A 15,779-nucleotide genomic window follows, 5' to 3' on the forward strand; every position below is an offset into this window, starting at 1 on the left:
GAGGAGATTGCAGATTTATTTAGTTTGGTTAAATTCACTTCTCCAAGTGCCTTTACATGAATTAAATACTATTTCTTAACATTATTTCATACCTTTTTTATAGCACGTTTTCAAAATCACTTGTCAATTTCAGTATTAACATTTCTGCATGTTTAATCTATTATATATTTCACATCAACAGCAAATCTGAATTTGCATTTTATTTATATAACTTAATCAACAGTTTGTCAAATCTATTTTCCACCAGAGCTCACTTTGAGGAATTATGTGCGAGCCTGCTACAAAGAGTTGAGGCAACTCTTCAGTCAGTTATGGATCAAACACAGCTGAGACTTGCAGATGTCAGTGCAGTTGAAATAATTGGTGGTTCCACGCGTATACCTGCAGTTAAAGAAAGGATAGCAAAATTCTTTGGAAAGGTTGCCAGCACCAGACTCAATGCAGATGAAGCAGTTGCCAGAGGTTGTGCTTTGCAGGTAGTGGTTCTGTTAGATGACTAATGTTTACTCCTGGCTATTTCTGCAAACTATTGGGAATTTTGAGCTACCACCAAATTACTCTAGAATCTGGAAAGTGTGTCTTACTTGCCTAACTAATACATTTGCAATCTGTGGAAATAACTTTTAAATGTAATTTGGCTTTTTACTTAATGTCTGATATTTTCTTGGGATGCAATTAAACATAATTTAAAATGAGAATTATTAATATACTATTGAGCCATTACAGACCAGGAAGGGAAAACTCTCTAATATTTAATGGTCTGTATATTTTTTCTTAGATTTTTCTGCAATATATTTTCAAATTAACATTATTAATGTAAAGAATTCAGATGTATAATTTGTTATCTTTCTTTCAGTGTGCAATACTTTCTCCAGCTTTTAAAGTACGTGAATTCTCCATCACCGATGTAGTACCATTCCCAATTTCTCTGAAGTGGAGTACAGAAGCAGATGAAGTAGAAGGGTAAGAGGGACTAGTATTGAGCAAGTTATTTTTAATTTGCTATTATTTACCAATAAATTCCTTCAAAAAGAAACCATTTAGAATGCATAAATCACAAAATATCATTAAATAGCTTTTAACTTTTAAATGACATTTGCTAAGCTGAAGCTCTTTTGTTATTGTCTATTAGGATTCATGAAGTATATCCGAAAAACCACGCAGCCCCCTTTTCAAAGCTCCTCACCTTTTACAGAAAAAGTCCATTTGAATTAGAAGCTTTCTACAGCAATCCAAAATCACTTCCTTATTCTGAACCAAGAATAGGTAAGTTTTTTTTTGTGCTAAAGGGATTTTAGTCTGAAGTTCATACTGACTTGAATAAGACTGGACTGAGATATCATTCTAACTGAAATTCATGGGTTTTTGAAATCTGGAGGACTTGCCACTCCCTAACTGAGGAGGCTTGAGGCTAATTGTTGTACCCATACTGCACCCAGATGAGCTAACTTGGCACAGAACATAATAAAACAATACTATTCTGGTTTACTAGCCAGAGTCTTAATCACCTCTGGTATGAATTTGCAGGAGCATAACTAAACCATTACCCTCAACAAGGTGATTCCATTGGAAGTGATGTGATCAAGCCTCCAAAATATATCTAAAGTTAGCAACCCTTATTTCACCTGGGATTCTACTTGATTCCAGTGTCAAAGTAACTTAATGGCTCTGGTTGTTAAAATTCATTTCCATCCCACTTGTACTTAAAGGAAATGATGGATGGGACTAAATAAAGTCTTGGGCAGTAGTACCATTTAATGTCAAGTTTCTTGTCCTCTTCTAATGAGTTCCTAAGATGCATTCATAATGTTACGATTTTTTCAGCTTGGGTGCATAGCTGGAGACCTTGACTGAAATCCCATTTAGACTGATGGACAAAATACCGTCATCTTTCATAAACTTCAGCAAACCTATTGAGTGTTATTTAAACTATTAATAGGGTTTAAAGGAGAAAATTATTTTCAAATTTGATACCAAATCTTGTTCTAAGAACAAAAGGACAATTCAATGTTCTGCTGTTATGGCTTAAGCATCATACCCTTGCTGCAATCTTGGTAAAGTTATGCCCAGTATTACTACAACATTAACATCTGCCCAACTGTAGAAAAGTGTTCATTATGAAGTAACTACAAAAGAAGCACTTATCCAATCTGGCCAGTCATTTTCACAATTGTCTTCATTGGCAAAGTGAAGGAAGAAGATGTCAAACTGCACTTAACCTGCTCACTGTCACTCATTGTGCTGGGACCATTCAGCTCCACCTAACATTACAAACTTGGCACAAATGTAGACAAAAGAGGATGGATATACTTCTGATGGAGGGAGTGCAGCAAATGCTCAACAGTGTTTCTTGGGATGGTGGGTTTGTTGTATGGGAAGAAGTTAAGCAGACCAGTTGTATACTCTCTCAAGTTTAAAAGAATGAGAGCTGATTTCATTGAAATTTACAACATTCTTAAGGGGCTTGACAGGATATTTGCAGGGAAGATTTTCCCCTGGCTGGAGGTTCTAGAACAGAAGTTATAGTATCAAAGTAAGGGGTAGGTGGTTCTGGACAAAGATAAGAAAATTCTTCACCCAGAGTGTAATGAATCTGACATTCTCAACCCAAGAGGGCTGTAGAGGTTCAATAACTAACTATATTCAAAGCAGAGATGGCAAATCAATGAACGCAGTGTTTGTGCTGGGAAGTGATAAAGTGAGGTAAAGGATCAGCCATGATTTTGAGCAGAGTAGGGAATAGGAGCTGAATGCAACTTGCCAAGGCTAATTAGCACATTGTGTCAAATTGTGTTCATCACAATGGGGTTTATACAATTTTTATGTGTGTTATTTTAAAATCCTTTGGCTGAAATCAGGCCCTGCATATGACACTGATTATGCCTCCAGAATGAATTAACCATTCTCAAGTTTCTGTTAATTGCTCATTAAGATTATAAAATCTAAGCTTGTTAATAAGAATGTTTTACATGCTAAAATTTTTATTTTAGCAAGAAGCTGACCCCAATATAATTGGGAAATGATTTTCTTCTTTTAGAAAGCAATTTTAATAGTTTAAAATCAGGTAGCTGATTGCTGATTAAAATGCTTTTTATGATCAATGCAATTCCCTTGTACTTATCAAACTCTACTTGCTCTAAAATATATTAATGAATATTTTAGAACAAAATTTGATTTTTTTTAAATATTTAAAATCCTGCCATATTGCTCTGATTGCTGATAATGTGAAAATCAGTGCAGAAAGTCAAATTGTTTTGAAGAAGAGGCTAGGGAGTCCAATTTTCAAAATTTCTCAATTGTGGCCATGAAAGAAGTTGTAGCTAGGGTGATTGGGGAAAAACATACAACTTTTCAAAGCTGATGTAGAGTATGACTAAAGTACTACAGCACAGAAACAGGCCCTTCAACCCATCTAGTCCATGCCACCTGGTCTTCTCCCTAGTTCCATCTACCTGCACCCAGAAAATACCCTTCCAAACCCCTCCCATCCGTGTAGCTATCCAAACTTCTCTTAAATGTTACAATTGATCCCGCATCTACCACTTCTGCTGGCAGCTCGTTCCACACTCTCACCACTCTGAGTGAAGAAGTTTCCCCTCAGATTCCCCTTAAGTAGGTTTAGGATGAAAGGTGAACTATGTCTGCATTGCATTCACCCTATCTATACCCCTCATAATTTTGTATACCTCCTATAAAGATCCCTCATTCTCCTGTGCTCCAGGGAATAAAGTCCTAACTTATTCAACCTTTCCCTAAAACTCAGGTCCTCAAGTCCCAGCAACATCCTCGTAAATTTTCACTGCACTCTTCCAAGCTTATTGATATCTTTCCTGTAGGTAGGTGACCAAAACTGCACACAATACTAAGTTTTTTAATAAGAACGTTTTGATTTTTTAAATTTAATTTAACAAGAACTATGATGCATGGAATTCCTCATATTTTCTATCTTTTCCTGTTAATCTTTCGGTACAGGACAGTTTATTATCCATGATGTAGTACCTCAAGCAAATGGTGAAAAGTCCAAAGTGAAGGTGAAAGTATGTGTCAATGATCATGGAATCTTCAGTGTTTCGACAGCATCTTTGATTGAGAAGGTGCAAGTTGCAGAGAATGACTCTACTATGGAAACAAATCTGTGTCCCTTCACACCTGATCGTAATGTAGAGAATATTGGTGAGGTAGGTCCCTTAGAATGATACCCTTGGGCATTAAATATTATAAATTACTCATTGTCATGGTCCATCATCATATAATATCTACAAATCACATTACTCTTATGCAAATATCTGAAAATGATGGAATATTGACAATGTCAAATTAATGCCATGAATAAAGAGGTTTCCAATTTCAGTAATTACTTGCATCTTGTAAGAGAACCAGATATCCCACTCAAGCCTACTAAATTTGTAATGAAAGGTAAACAGATATATTAATACTTTGGGAAAGTTAGATGGTAAAAGGTGGACATCTGACATCCCAAGAACATGTCACCTCAATCTACTGTTTTTTTTCAAAATATTGCAGCAGCTTCCTAATTTTACACTTGCTGTCCCTTTTTCTAAAATTACTCTCCAATTTGCAGAGAATCTGATAATTTTTAAATTCCCGTGTTTGTGACTTTGATATTTGGCTTGAGAATTTGTTTTCTCTGGCACAGTAAAGTTTAAATTGGTTTTGATAGTATAAGTAAGATAAGATATCTTCATTAGTCACATGTGCATCGAAACACAGTGAAATGCATCTTTTGCGTAGAGTGTTCTGGGGGCAGCCCACAAGTGTCGCCACGCTTCTGGCGCCAACATATTCCTAACCTGTATGTCTTTGGAGTGTGGGAGGAAACCGGAGCACCCGGAGGAAACCCACGCAGACACAGGGAGAACGTACAAACTCCTTATAGACAGTGGCCGGAATTGAACCCAGGTCTCTGTGTTGATTATGTTGAACTAGCGTCAAAGATCTAGTTCAAATCCCATCATGGAAAGTTATGAAATTGAATTTAATGAATTCCTATAATGTTGGCTGTGAAAGCTGCTGGTTTATTATACAAAAACTTTTAATCAATGCTGCCTGAACACAATTCGAATCCCTTACTATATGCTTTCATCTTGGGGACGGCTGAAAATATCTTTTAAATAAAAGCAATTAAAATTATCAGTCAAACATATTAATTGCTGATATTAGTCTACACCTTTCTTTATATTTCACTACCTTTCAGAATAAGAATCAGTTGGACAGTTGTAAGATTGAAGTTCAGCCCCAAGTACAACTAGATGATCAAGGGTCTCCACAAACTCCCTCTTCCACTGAAATGGACCAAGAAGAAAATAAAGCTGGAAATGCTGAAACTAACTGCAAAGTAAATGATTCATATTATCCTTTATATATAACATTTTACAGAAAACATTTGCTTCAATATCATTGATAATTGGTTCACTTGATAATTGACAAAGGGCTTTTTGTATACAAGAGCTCTTATAGGTATGTGAAGAGGAAAAGATTGGTAAAGGCAAGTGCAGGCCCCTTAAAACCAAAGACAGGAAATTTTTCAATGGGAAGTGAGAAAGTAGCAGAAAAATTAAACAATTTCGCTGTGTCTGTCCAATATCTTGAAGAATCAAGGGTATGGCAAGAATGAGGAGCTGAAGAAATTGAATAGAGTGATGGAAAAGTTGATGAGCTTAAAATTCCTGAGGACCTGATGATTCACATCTAAGTTTTGAAAGAGGTTGCTTTAGAGATAGTAGATGCTCTGGTCATCATCCTCCAAAGATGTATAGATCTTTTCCTGAATTGGAGGATAGCAATAGTGATTCCACCATTTTAAGAGAGAAAAACAACCTGTTAGCTAAGTGTCAGTTATAGGGAAATTGCTGTCAAATATAGTCAACCTGGGTTTATGAAAGAATAATTATATCAATTATTCTGTTCAGTATTCACCAGCCCACAATGATTCTAGGTACCATTTCTGCAGCATACTGCAGGATTCCTCCATAGAAGTCCAGGCAGCAAGACTGATGTTTCAGCACATCAAGGGTGTACTTTATTGGATTTTGAAATGAGAGGATGATTTTCATTGTATGCTGTACATGAGTTGCACCAGAGTCAGCATCCACATTGTCTCAGCAGACGCCCTTGTCAGGCAATAGCCAATTTTTGCTTTAACATGGTGACTTAAGTGCAGCTAGTACAGTACAGAAGTATAACATAGTCATAGAATCATACAGCATGGAAACAGGCCCTTCATCCCAACTTGTCCATGCCAACCAAAATGTCCATCTAGTTGGTCCCATTTGCCCATGTTTGGCCCACATCCCTCTAAACCTTTCCTATCTGTGTACCTGTTCAAGTGTCTTTTAAGTGTTGTTAATGTACCTGTTTCAACCACTTCCTCTGGCAGCTCATTCCATATCTGGATGTTGCCCCTCAGGTTCCTATTAAATTTTATCCCTCTTTTAAACCTATGCCCTCTTGTTTTTGATTTCCCCAACCCTGGGAAGAAGACTGTGTATTCACCCTATCTATGCCCCTCATGATTTTATACACATCTATAAGATCACTCCTTATTCTCCTATGCTCCAGTGAATAAAATCCCAGCCAACTCAACCTCTCTCCATAACTCGGTCCCCCAAGTCCTGGCAACATCCTTGTAAATCTCCAGCAAAGTTGCATATTCTCTGGCAAAGCACATGACATTTCATTAGCATGCTTTGAATAGACAACCTCATTGACCTTCCTCATTCAGTAAACACTAAGATTTTGCAAAATCTCATTCTACCATTGAAGGAGTTGGATGTATAATTCATTATCACACTCACCTTAATTAGCAAAGACAATGGTCCTTGCCCTTAAGTTGCATTTCTGCCTCTAGCAGGTGGCAGAGTTCAGTGACAATTTTTTTTACAGAAGTGATATCTCACACACCATTCTTCATCAAGGTTAATGTTAAAGATGTACCCTCTGAAAACCTTAGGCAAATGTGGTCTCTTGCTGTGAGTTAGCATCCTATTTCCACCATTGTGGCCTTTATTCATTCTCCTGGCCATTGCATTGAACTTATAAATGGAATTGCATTTTTAAAAAAAAATTATGCTTCATCTTTGTTACAGTCTAATCCGGGCTCAACTATAGTATTGTATTAAACTTAAAGCGGATGTAAAAGTTTTACCAAAGGAACAGAAGAGAATTAATAGAATGATTCTAAGTGAAGGATCACAGTTAGATGGATATATGGGAGAAATTCGGGTTGTTCTCGAAGTATTTTAGCCTCAAAGGTGATTTGTAGAGGTACAAATTCATGACAGATTTGCAGTAAATAAAGACAATGTATCAGTGGCTGATGTGTTCATGACCTTGAAGGTACAGATTTAAAGCAATTGACATAAGATCCTTGTGCATGTAAGCACATTGGAAGATAAAACTGCTGGGTAACATGTTATTTTGATTTGTGTTACCCTGCCTGATGGGATTATATGAAGAGATGTATTCAAGTTCCTCTAGATTCAGTAGCAAGACCTCTATGGCACAATGGCACAGCAGTTAATGCTGCTGCCTTACAGCTCCGGGGACCTTGGTTCTATTCTGATCTCAGGTGGTGACTATGTGGAACTTACAGGTTCTTCCAGTGACCATGTCACTTTTCACCAGATTCTCTGGTTTCCACCCATGTTCTAAATCACAAGACAAGGGAGCAGAAGTAGGCTATTCAGCCCATCGAGTCTGCTCCAAAAAGAAGGGGAAAAATAAAAAAGAAATGGGGGGGGGGGGGGTGGAGTCTGCTCCATGAGCAAAAAAAATATTATTCTAACCCCAATTTCCGGCCTTATCCCCATATCCCTTGATATCTTGACTAATTAGATATCTATCTATCTATCTCCTCCTCAAATGCCTCCAATGATCTGGCCTCCACTGCTGTACATGGCAAGGAATTCCATAAATTCACTACCCTCTGGCTAAAGAAATTTCCCATCTGTTTTAAACCTGTACCCTCTAATTCTAAGATTGTGCCCTCTGGTCCTGGACTCACCCACCAAGGGAAACAGCTTGGCCACATCTACTCTGTCCAGTCCTTTCAACATTTTAAATGTTTCTATGAGATATGCTGTTAGTTTAATTGACTGTAAATTAACTCTTAGTGTGGTAAAGAGGCAAAATCCTCAGAGGACTGATGTTCTCTTTGGAGTGGGCATGGACCAAATGCATTGACTGACCTCCTGTGTTGTAGTAAGTTCACTTGTACTTGGGAAGAACTTCAAGTTCATTTCAAAGTGTACTAAAGTGAAGTAATAAACAAGATGCTGGAGGAACTCAGTGGGTCAGATAGCATCAGTGGAGGGAAATAAAGGGTGAATCCAAGTTCAGTAATTTAAAATGAATTGGCTAAATACTTGAAGGAGAAAGGAAGTTGCTGAGAAATTGGAGGGGTGGGGGAGGGAAATGGATCATAGCCATGGTTTAGAATAATTTGAAATGTAATGTGGACAAATTTTGGGAGAAAACTATGCAGAACAAGTCCCTACAAAACATAGATAAAATCTGTTCAGTTGATAATTGACCTGTTGTAGATGAATGCTGATTGGAACACTGGGATAATTCATTGAATAATGTCACAAAACATATGCTATAATATTGTAGTTCTCCACTCAGACATAGTCTTCCATTGATATAGCATAGCACTGGTGTTAGCCTAAATTTTGCACTTTAACTCTGATGTGCAGTTTGACTCCACAACCTTACAATTTAAGACCTTGTAATTCAGTAATAGCAAAAGTCAACTTGCATCTTAATTGCTATGGTCATTGATGTTGTTTCCATGGTTCAAAGTAAGCTATACAATCACCTGTTTTTACAAAGTTCAGAATTTTTGTTTGATTTCCCTACTGCTTTAATCAACACCTGCAATATTTATTTGCCTGCCTACATGCACAGCGTCAGCAAAAGTGAGCTTTAGGAAACAGACATCAGTAAAATGCACACTGAAAAATAACAGCTCACCACTAAAGCCAGGGCAAAGTTGTTATGCTTTCCCAAAAGCACTGTCTCATTTACAACATCACAAACTTCAACAAATTGATTAGTACTGCAATGAGGTACCTAAAAATCCTGTCAGATAACTTTTTGTATTGTGCAGTTGAGAATTGACTTACATTGGTCTCCTCCAAAGTGAAAAGTCATAACTATTTCATGGTTGATCAGTATTGCTCTGGAAGTTATCCAAGCACTTTTTACATGTCACCCTTGCATCCCTGATGTGGTTTAGGACAGGAACCACAAAGTTACATAATTCCCTATACAACATTCTTTCTGGATCATTGTGCGAATATTTAGTTGTTCCAGGACCAACCATCGGTTAACCAGCTTATCCAGATTCCAGTATCTGTAGTCCCTTTTGTCTTCCAAATGCAACACCAAATTGGATCACAGGCCACTAAAATCCTTATCAACCATTGAAGATTTTGTTTTCCACACCCCCCCCTCCCCCCAAATCCATTCACATCCTTTTGCTGTTGCTTTTAATTTACAAGGCTTGACCCTCCAATCTCACTTGTTCTATACCTGATCATCAACCTGACACTTACCCCCACCCCACTACCCAGATATAGCATAAGGCTCATAGCCACCACTGCTACCTCCACAACTGCTAACACCTTATTGCCTTTAATTTTGTTTTTATTTATTTCTACCTACAGTCTAATATTGAAAAGAAATTAAATCAGCCTCCTGATCCAAAAAAGCCAAAAATTAAACTCAAGACTGTTACTCTTCCTATTGAAGCTAAAATGGTGTGGCGGTTTGGGAAGAATCTACTTAACATGTATTTTGAAAAGGAGGTAAGTAGAATATGGAAAAATTTTCTTGGTCTCAATATGTGGGAATCCACAATCAGTTGATGGAACTGTAGACTAAAAATGGTGATGGTATTAATGATAATGGAATCTTTATTTAAAGATGTAATAGAGAAAGTTCTATGAACTAAATACTATAAAGAAATGCAAGCAGTGATTCCAAAAAGGAAGGTTATCCCTAAAGATGTGATGAATGATTAGGGATCAGGGTAATGAAAGATGCATGATAAATCTGGAATGGCAGGTAGAAGAGAAACACGAGTTGGAGAGAGGCTGGAACCCTCCATAGAATGGGTAATTGGGGAGGCTACAGTTACTGGTGAAGAGAGATACAAACCTTTTAATTGAAAGACCTCATTAAGTATAACCATATCTAAATTTATCCTGGCTACTTGGTTTTCTTCTTGGAGTTTAATGTCAGTTTTGTGTATTTAAAATTTTTCTGGAGGATTGGTCTCTTACACCAATATTCTTTCCAAAGTCAGACCCTCCACTTTTTAGATACGAGTTGGCCAAATTACTTGGAAACTTGAAGGGATTGAGGCAATCACCCTGCTGATTTGTAGTCACATAAGGCAAATCCCTTCACAGTGAAACTGGTAGATAAAGTTCTAGTATTTCTTTGAGGATGGCATCTTGCTTTATATCAGGACTCGAGGGCTTCGGTTCAGAGGACTTCGGAGCAACTAAGTTTTTTCTGTTTATCACTTTTATTAGGGTTTAAGTGTAAGGGTTAGTTTTTGTTAGGGTTTTAAGAGTAAGGGTTAGATTTTCATAGCTTTCTTTAGTAAGTGTTTTAAAAGTTTTTTCTAACTAGTTGAGTGGGGGCTGGACTGTGCAGGCGTGGCGCGGGCAGCTTAAAAAAAAGCAAACGGCCTATAGAGTGGGCAGTGGAGTGAGTGGGCAGTGGAGTGAGTGGGCAGCGGAGTGAGTGGGAGCAGAGTGATCGGGCTTTGGCTCAAGGGGCTTCGGCGTGAAGGGGCAAGGAGGGTAAGTAGCTGGTAAGTAGGTGGTAAGTAGGTAAAGGTAAGGTTTACCTGTTGTCTATTATAGATTTGTAGGTGGGATTAACTAGGGGGTAAAAAAAAAACAAGGTAATCAGATGGAGGACATGGTCATATGCCGCAGCTGTTTGATGTGGGAACTCGTGGACCTTGCTGCGGTCCACGATGGCCACATCTGCAGTAAGTGCTTGAGGCTGGACGAACTTCGGCTCAGAGTTGATGAGCTGGAGTCGCAGCTACAAACACTGCGCAGCATGAGGGAGAGAGTTACGTAGTCACGGTCCATCAGGAGGCAATCACCCCCCCTTAGAGCAGGTACAGCTGAGGTTCAGGATGCAGATAGAATGGTGACCCTTGGGAGGGAAGAGGAAGAAGAAGTCAGGCAGGCAGACAGAGCAGGGAACCGCGGAGGCTGTTCTCCTCAGTAACAGGTTTTCCACCTTGGAGGCTGTTGAGGGGGATGACCTGCAGGGGCCTAGCTGCAGTAACCAGGCCTCTGGCACTGGGACTGGTACTGCTGCTCAGAAAGGAAGGGTGGGAAAGAGGCATGCGGTAGTGATAAGGGACTCAATAGTCAGGGAAACAGATAGGAGGTTCTGTGGCAGTGAGCATGAATCCCGGATGGTATGTTGCCTCCCAGGTGCCAGGGTCCGGGATGTCACTGATCGGGTCCACAGGATTCTTCAGCAGAAGGGAGAGCAGCCAGAAGTTGTGGTCCATGTTGGCACCAACGACATAGGAAGGGGGATGAGGTCCTGAAGAGCGAGTTCAGGGAGCTAGGCAGAAGACTGAGGAACTGGACCTCAAGGGTAGCAATCTCGGGATTGCTGCCGGTGCCACGCGATAGTGAAGGCAGGAACAGGAGGAGGTGGCAGATAAATGCGTGGCTGAGAAGTTGGTGCAGGAGGGAGGGTTTTAGATTTCTGGATCATTGGGATCTCTTCTCAGGAAGGTGGGACCTGTACAGAGAGGACAGGTTACACCCGAACCAGAAGGGGGCCAATATCCTTGCGGCTAGGTTTGCTAGGGTGGTTCGGGAGGGTTTAAACTAGTTTGTGAGGGGGAAGGGAACCGGAGGAGTAGGTCAGAGGAAGAAGGGGATGGGGAAAAGTTAGATCAAACAGGTAGAGGGGCTTTGGGGAAGGAGAAGCAGAATACAGGCTATAAAAGTAGTAAGGTAGATGGACTGAAGTGTGTTTACTTAAATGCAAGAAGTGTCAGGAATAAGGGAGATGAACTGAGGGCTTGGATAAGTATGGGGGACTATGATATTGTGGCTATTACTGAGACGTGGCTGACGTCAGGGCAGGAGTGGATATTGAATATTCCTGGTTTTCGGTGTTTTAAGAGGGATAGGGAAGAGGGGAGAAGAGGAGGAGGGGTGGCGATACTGGTCAGGGACACTGTTACGGCTGTGGAAAGGATGGATGTTGTAGAAGGATCATCTCAAGAGTCCGTATGGGTGGAAGTAAGGAACAAGAAAGGAGCAGTTACTCTACTGAGAGTATTCTATAAGCCTCCTGGTAGCAGTAGAGATATAGAGGAGCAGATTGGCAGGCAGTGTTTGGAGAGAAGCAAAAATAACAGGGTTGTTATAATGGGAGACTTCAACTTCCCAAATATAGACTGGAACCTGCTTAGTGCCAAAGGTTTAGATGGGACGGAATTTGTTAAATGTGTCCAGGAGGGATTCCTGACGCAGTATGTCGACAGGCCGACTAGAGGGAATGCCATACTAGATCTAATTTTAGGAAATGAACCGGGACAGGTGAAGGATCTATTGGTGGGAGAGCATTTGGGGGACAGTGACCATTGCTTTATAACCTTTAGAATTGTCATGGACAGGGACAGGTGCAGAGAGGACAAGAAGATATTTAATTGGGGAAGGGCGAACTATGAGGCTATAAGGAGAGAACTTGGGAGTGTAAATTGGGATGTCCTTTTTGAAGGGAAATGTACCATGGAGATGTGGTCGATGTTCAGGGAACTTATGCAGGGTGTTAGGGATAAATATGTCCCGGTGAGGCAGAGAAAGAATGGCAGGGTGAAGGAACCGTGGGTGACGAGAGAGGTGGAACGACTAGTTAGGGAGAAGAAGGTAGCATACATAAGGTATAAGCAGCAAGGTTCAGACAGGGCCAGTGAGGAATATAGAGTAGCGAGGAAGGAACTTAAGAAAGGGCTGAGGAGAGCTAGAAGGGGACATGAAAAGACTTTGGCTAGTAGGGTTAAGGAAAATCCCAAGGCCTTTTTCACGTACGTGAAGGGTAGGAGGATGGCTAGGGTAAAGGTAGGTCCGATTAAAGACAAAGGTGGGAGAATGTGCCTGGAGGCGGCGGAAGTGGGAGAAGTTCTCAATGAATACTTCTCTTCGGTATTCACCAAGAAAAGGGGTCTTGATGACGCGGAAGGGAGTGCTGGTAAGGGTAATGTTCTCGAGGTTGTAGATATCAAGAGAGGATGTGTTGAAGTCGTTGGATAAATCTCCGGGGCCTGACGGGATTTTCCCCAGGCTGCTTCGAGAGGCGAGGGAGAAGATTGTTGAACCGCTGGTAAGGATCTTTGAGTCCTCCTTGTCCACGGGGATGGTGCCGGAGGATTGGAGGGTGGCAAATGTTGTCCCCTTGTTCAAAAAAGGTAGTAGGGATAGTCCAGGGAATTACAGACCGGTGAGCCTTACGTCTGTGGTGGGTAACCTGTTAGAAAGGATCCTAAGGGATAGGATCTATGAACACCTGGAGAATCATGGACTGATTAGGGACAGCCAGCATGGCTTTGTGAAGGGAAGATCTTGCCTCACAAGCCTGATAGAGTTCTTTGAGGAGGTGACGAGGAAGATTGATGAGGGTAGTGCGGTGGATGTGGTCTATATGGATTTTGATAAGGTTCCTCATGGTAGGCTTCTTCAGAAGGTCAGAGGCCAAGGGATCCAGGGAAGCTTGGCTGTGTGGATTAGGAATTGGCTTGCCTGTAGAAAGCAGAGGGTTGTGGTGGAAGGAGTCCCCTCTGATTGGAGGGCAGTGACTAGTGGTGTCCCGCAGGAATCAGTTCTGGGACCTCTACTTTTTGTAATATTTATAGATGACTTGGATAAGGGGGTGGAAGGCTGGGTTAGTAAGCTTGCGGACGACACTAAGATCGGCGGTGGTGTGGATAGTGTGGAGGGCTGTCGGAACTTACAGAGGGATATTGATAGGATGCAGAGCTGGGCTGACAAGTGGCAGATGGGGTTCAATCTGGAGAAGTGTGAGGTGGTACACTTTGGAAGGACAAACTCCAGAGCAGAGTACAAGGTAAATGGCAAGGTACTTGGCAGTGTAGAGGAGCAGAGGGATCTGGGGGTTCATATTCACAGTTCACTGAAAGTTGCCTCACAGGTGGATAGAGCAGCTAAGAAGGCCTAGCTTTCATAAATCATGGGACTGAGTTTAAGAGCCGCGAAGTGATGATGCAGCTTTACAAAACTCTAGTTAGACCACACTTGGAGTACTGTGTTCAGTTCTGGTCGCCACATTATAGGAAGGATGTGGAGGTGTTGGAGAGGGTGCAGAGGAGATTTACCAGGATGCTGCCTGGATTAGAGCGTATGGAATATGAGCACAGGCTTAAGGTGCTAGGGCTTTATTCACTGGAAAGGAGGAGGATGAGAGGAGACATGATAGAGGTATATAAAATATTGAGAGGAATAGATAAAGTAGACAGCCAGCGCCTCCTTTCCAGGGCACCAATGCTTAGGACGAGGGGGCTTGGCTTTAAGATTATGGGTGGGAGGTTCAGGGGAGATGTCAGGGGGAGGTTTTTCACCCAGAGAGTGGTTGGTGCATGGAATGCACTGCCTGGGGTGGTGGTGGAGGCAGATACATTGGACAGGTTCAAGAGTTTGTTGGATAGGCACATGGAGGAATGTGAGATAGAGGGATATGCGGGAGGAAAGGGTTAGATAGTGTGAGGGTGGTTTGATGGACGGCACAACATGGTGGGCCGAAGGGCCTGTTTTGTGCTGTATGGTTCTATAGTGTTTAGTCATCTACAAACTGCACTCAGTAACAAAGTAGATTTCAAACTTTTTTTTTGCAACAGGGGGATATGATCATGCAGGACAAGTTAGAAAAAGAGAGAAGTTATGCCAAAAATGCTGTGGAAGAATACCTATATGACTTGAGAGAGAAACTTTATGGGCAATTTGAAAAATATGTCAGTTCCAAGGTATGTTCAATCTTCTATATTTAAGTGGGTATTTGTAAGTGAAAAGGAGCTTAAAGGGGGAAAGAAGTCATGTACAAATACTTTAGTTTGCAATATACCCTTAGGTAAAATAAATTTGTAGTTTAAAGGTATTAAGAAATAGCAGACAAGATTTTGTTTTGAAAATTCTGATGGGGACTATCATTAATGCATTGTATGTTTATGGCAGACAATTGAGGACTAATTTCAGCCCTCAACCTAATGCTTATTTTCTATCCTCCTTTCCTTTGTACAAATGAAATATTTCAGTAAATTACAAATACTTGGATTTTTATAATGCTAATGCACTAGCATTTCCCTTTAATATTAAAAGAATGAAAAGGAGTGGGTTTTGCTTGCTCAGTTTCTTCCACCCCCATTTAGGTTTTGCTACCAATGGTTTTACCACCACCCTCCCAACACCTCTGCTTGTGCAGAGAGCCTATTAGTCTGCCCAAGAAGCAACTTCCCAGTCTAATGCAGGACTTGGCTCTAAAGAGCTGTGGAGTTCAGTACTGAAGTAAACTGACAGATGTCACCTTCCAAATAAATCTGTTGGTCTTGGACCTCTGCAATTAAGAGTTAATGTGTGGAAGTCTAGAATTTCACTTCCAGTGGATTAGTGAATTGCCATCAAGATCCAAAGTTTCTGCTCCTGCTAAGCTCTGTAAATCAGTTTGGTTTAAAATTTCTTTCCATTGCCTCATTT

At 40.6% G+C, this 15,779-nt stretch overlaps 1 protein-coding gene across 1 annotated transcript in view; it reads left to right on the plus strand.

The window, feature by feature from the left end:
* Positions 1 to 15,779, plus strand: part of LOC127575841 (heat shock protein 105 kDa-like) — a 62,270-nt gene that overhangs the window by 43,314 nt on the left and 3,177 nt on the right. The window contains exons 8-14 of the mRNA XM_052026009.1: positions 248 to 476; positions 857 to 963; positions 1,133 to 1,266; positions 3,973 to 4,178; positions 5,216 to 5,356; positions 9,687 to 9,827; positions 14,927 to 15,052. Of these exons, the coding sequence (XP_051881969.1) occupies positions 248 to 476; positions 857 to 963; positions 1,133 to 1,266; positions 3,973 to 4,178; positions 5,216 to 5,356; positions 9,687 to 9,827; positions 14,927 to 15,052 (1,084 nt within the window). The remainder of the gene's footprint in view (positions 1 to 247; positions 477 to 856; positions 964 to 1,132; positions 1,267 to 3,972; positions 4,179 to 5,215; positions 5,357 to 9,686; positions 9,828 to 14,926; positions 15,053 to 15,779) is intronic.

The sequence above is a fragment of the Pristis pectinata genome, chromosome 11 (genome assembly GCF_009764475.1).
Source record: "Pristis pectinata isolate sPriPec2 chromosome 11, sPriPec2.1.pri, whole genome shotgun sequence".
NCBI classification, from domain to species: Eukaryota; Metazoa; Chordata; class Chondrichthyes; order Rhinopristiformes; family Pristidae; genus Pristis; species Pristis pectinata.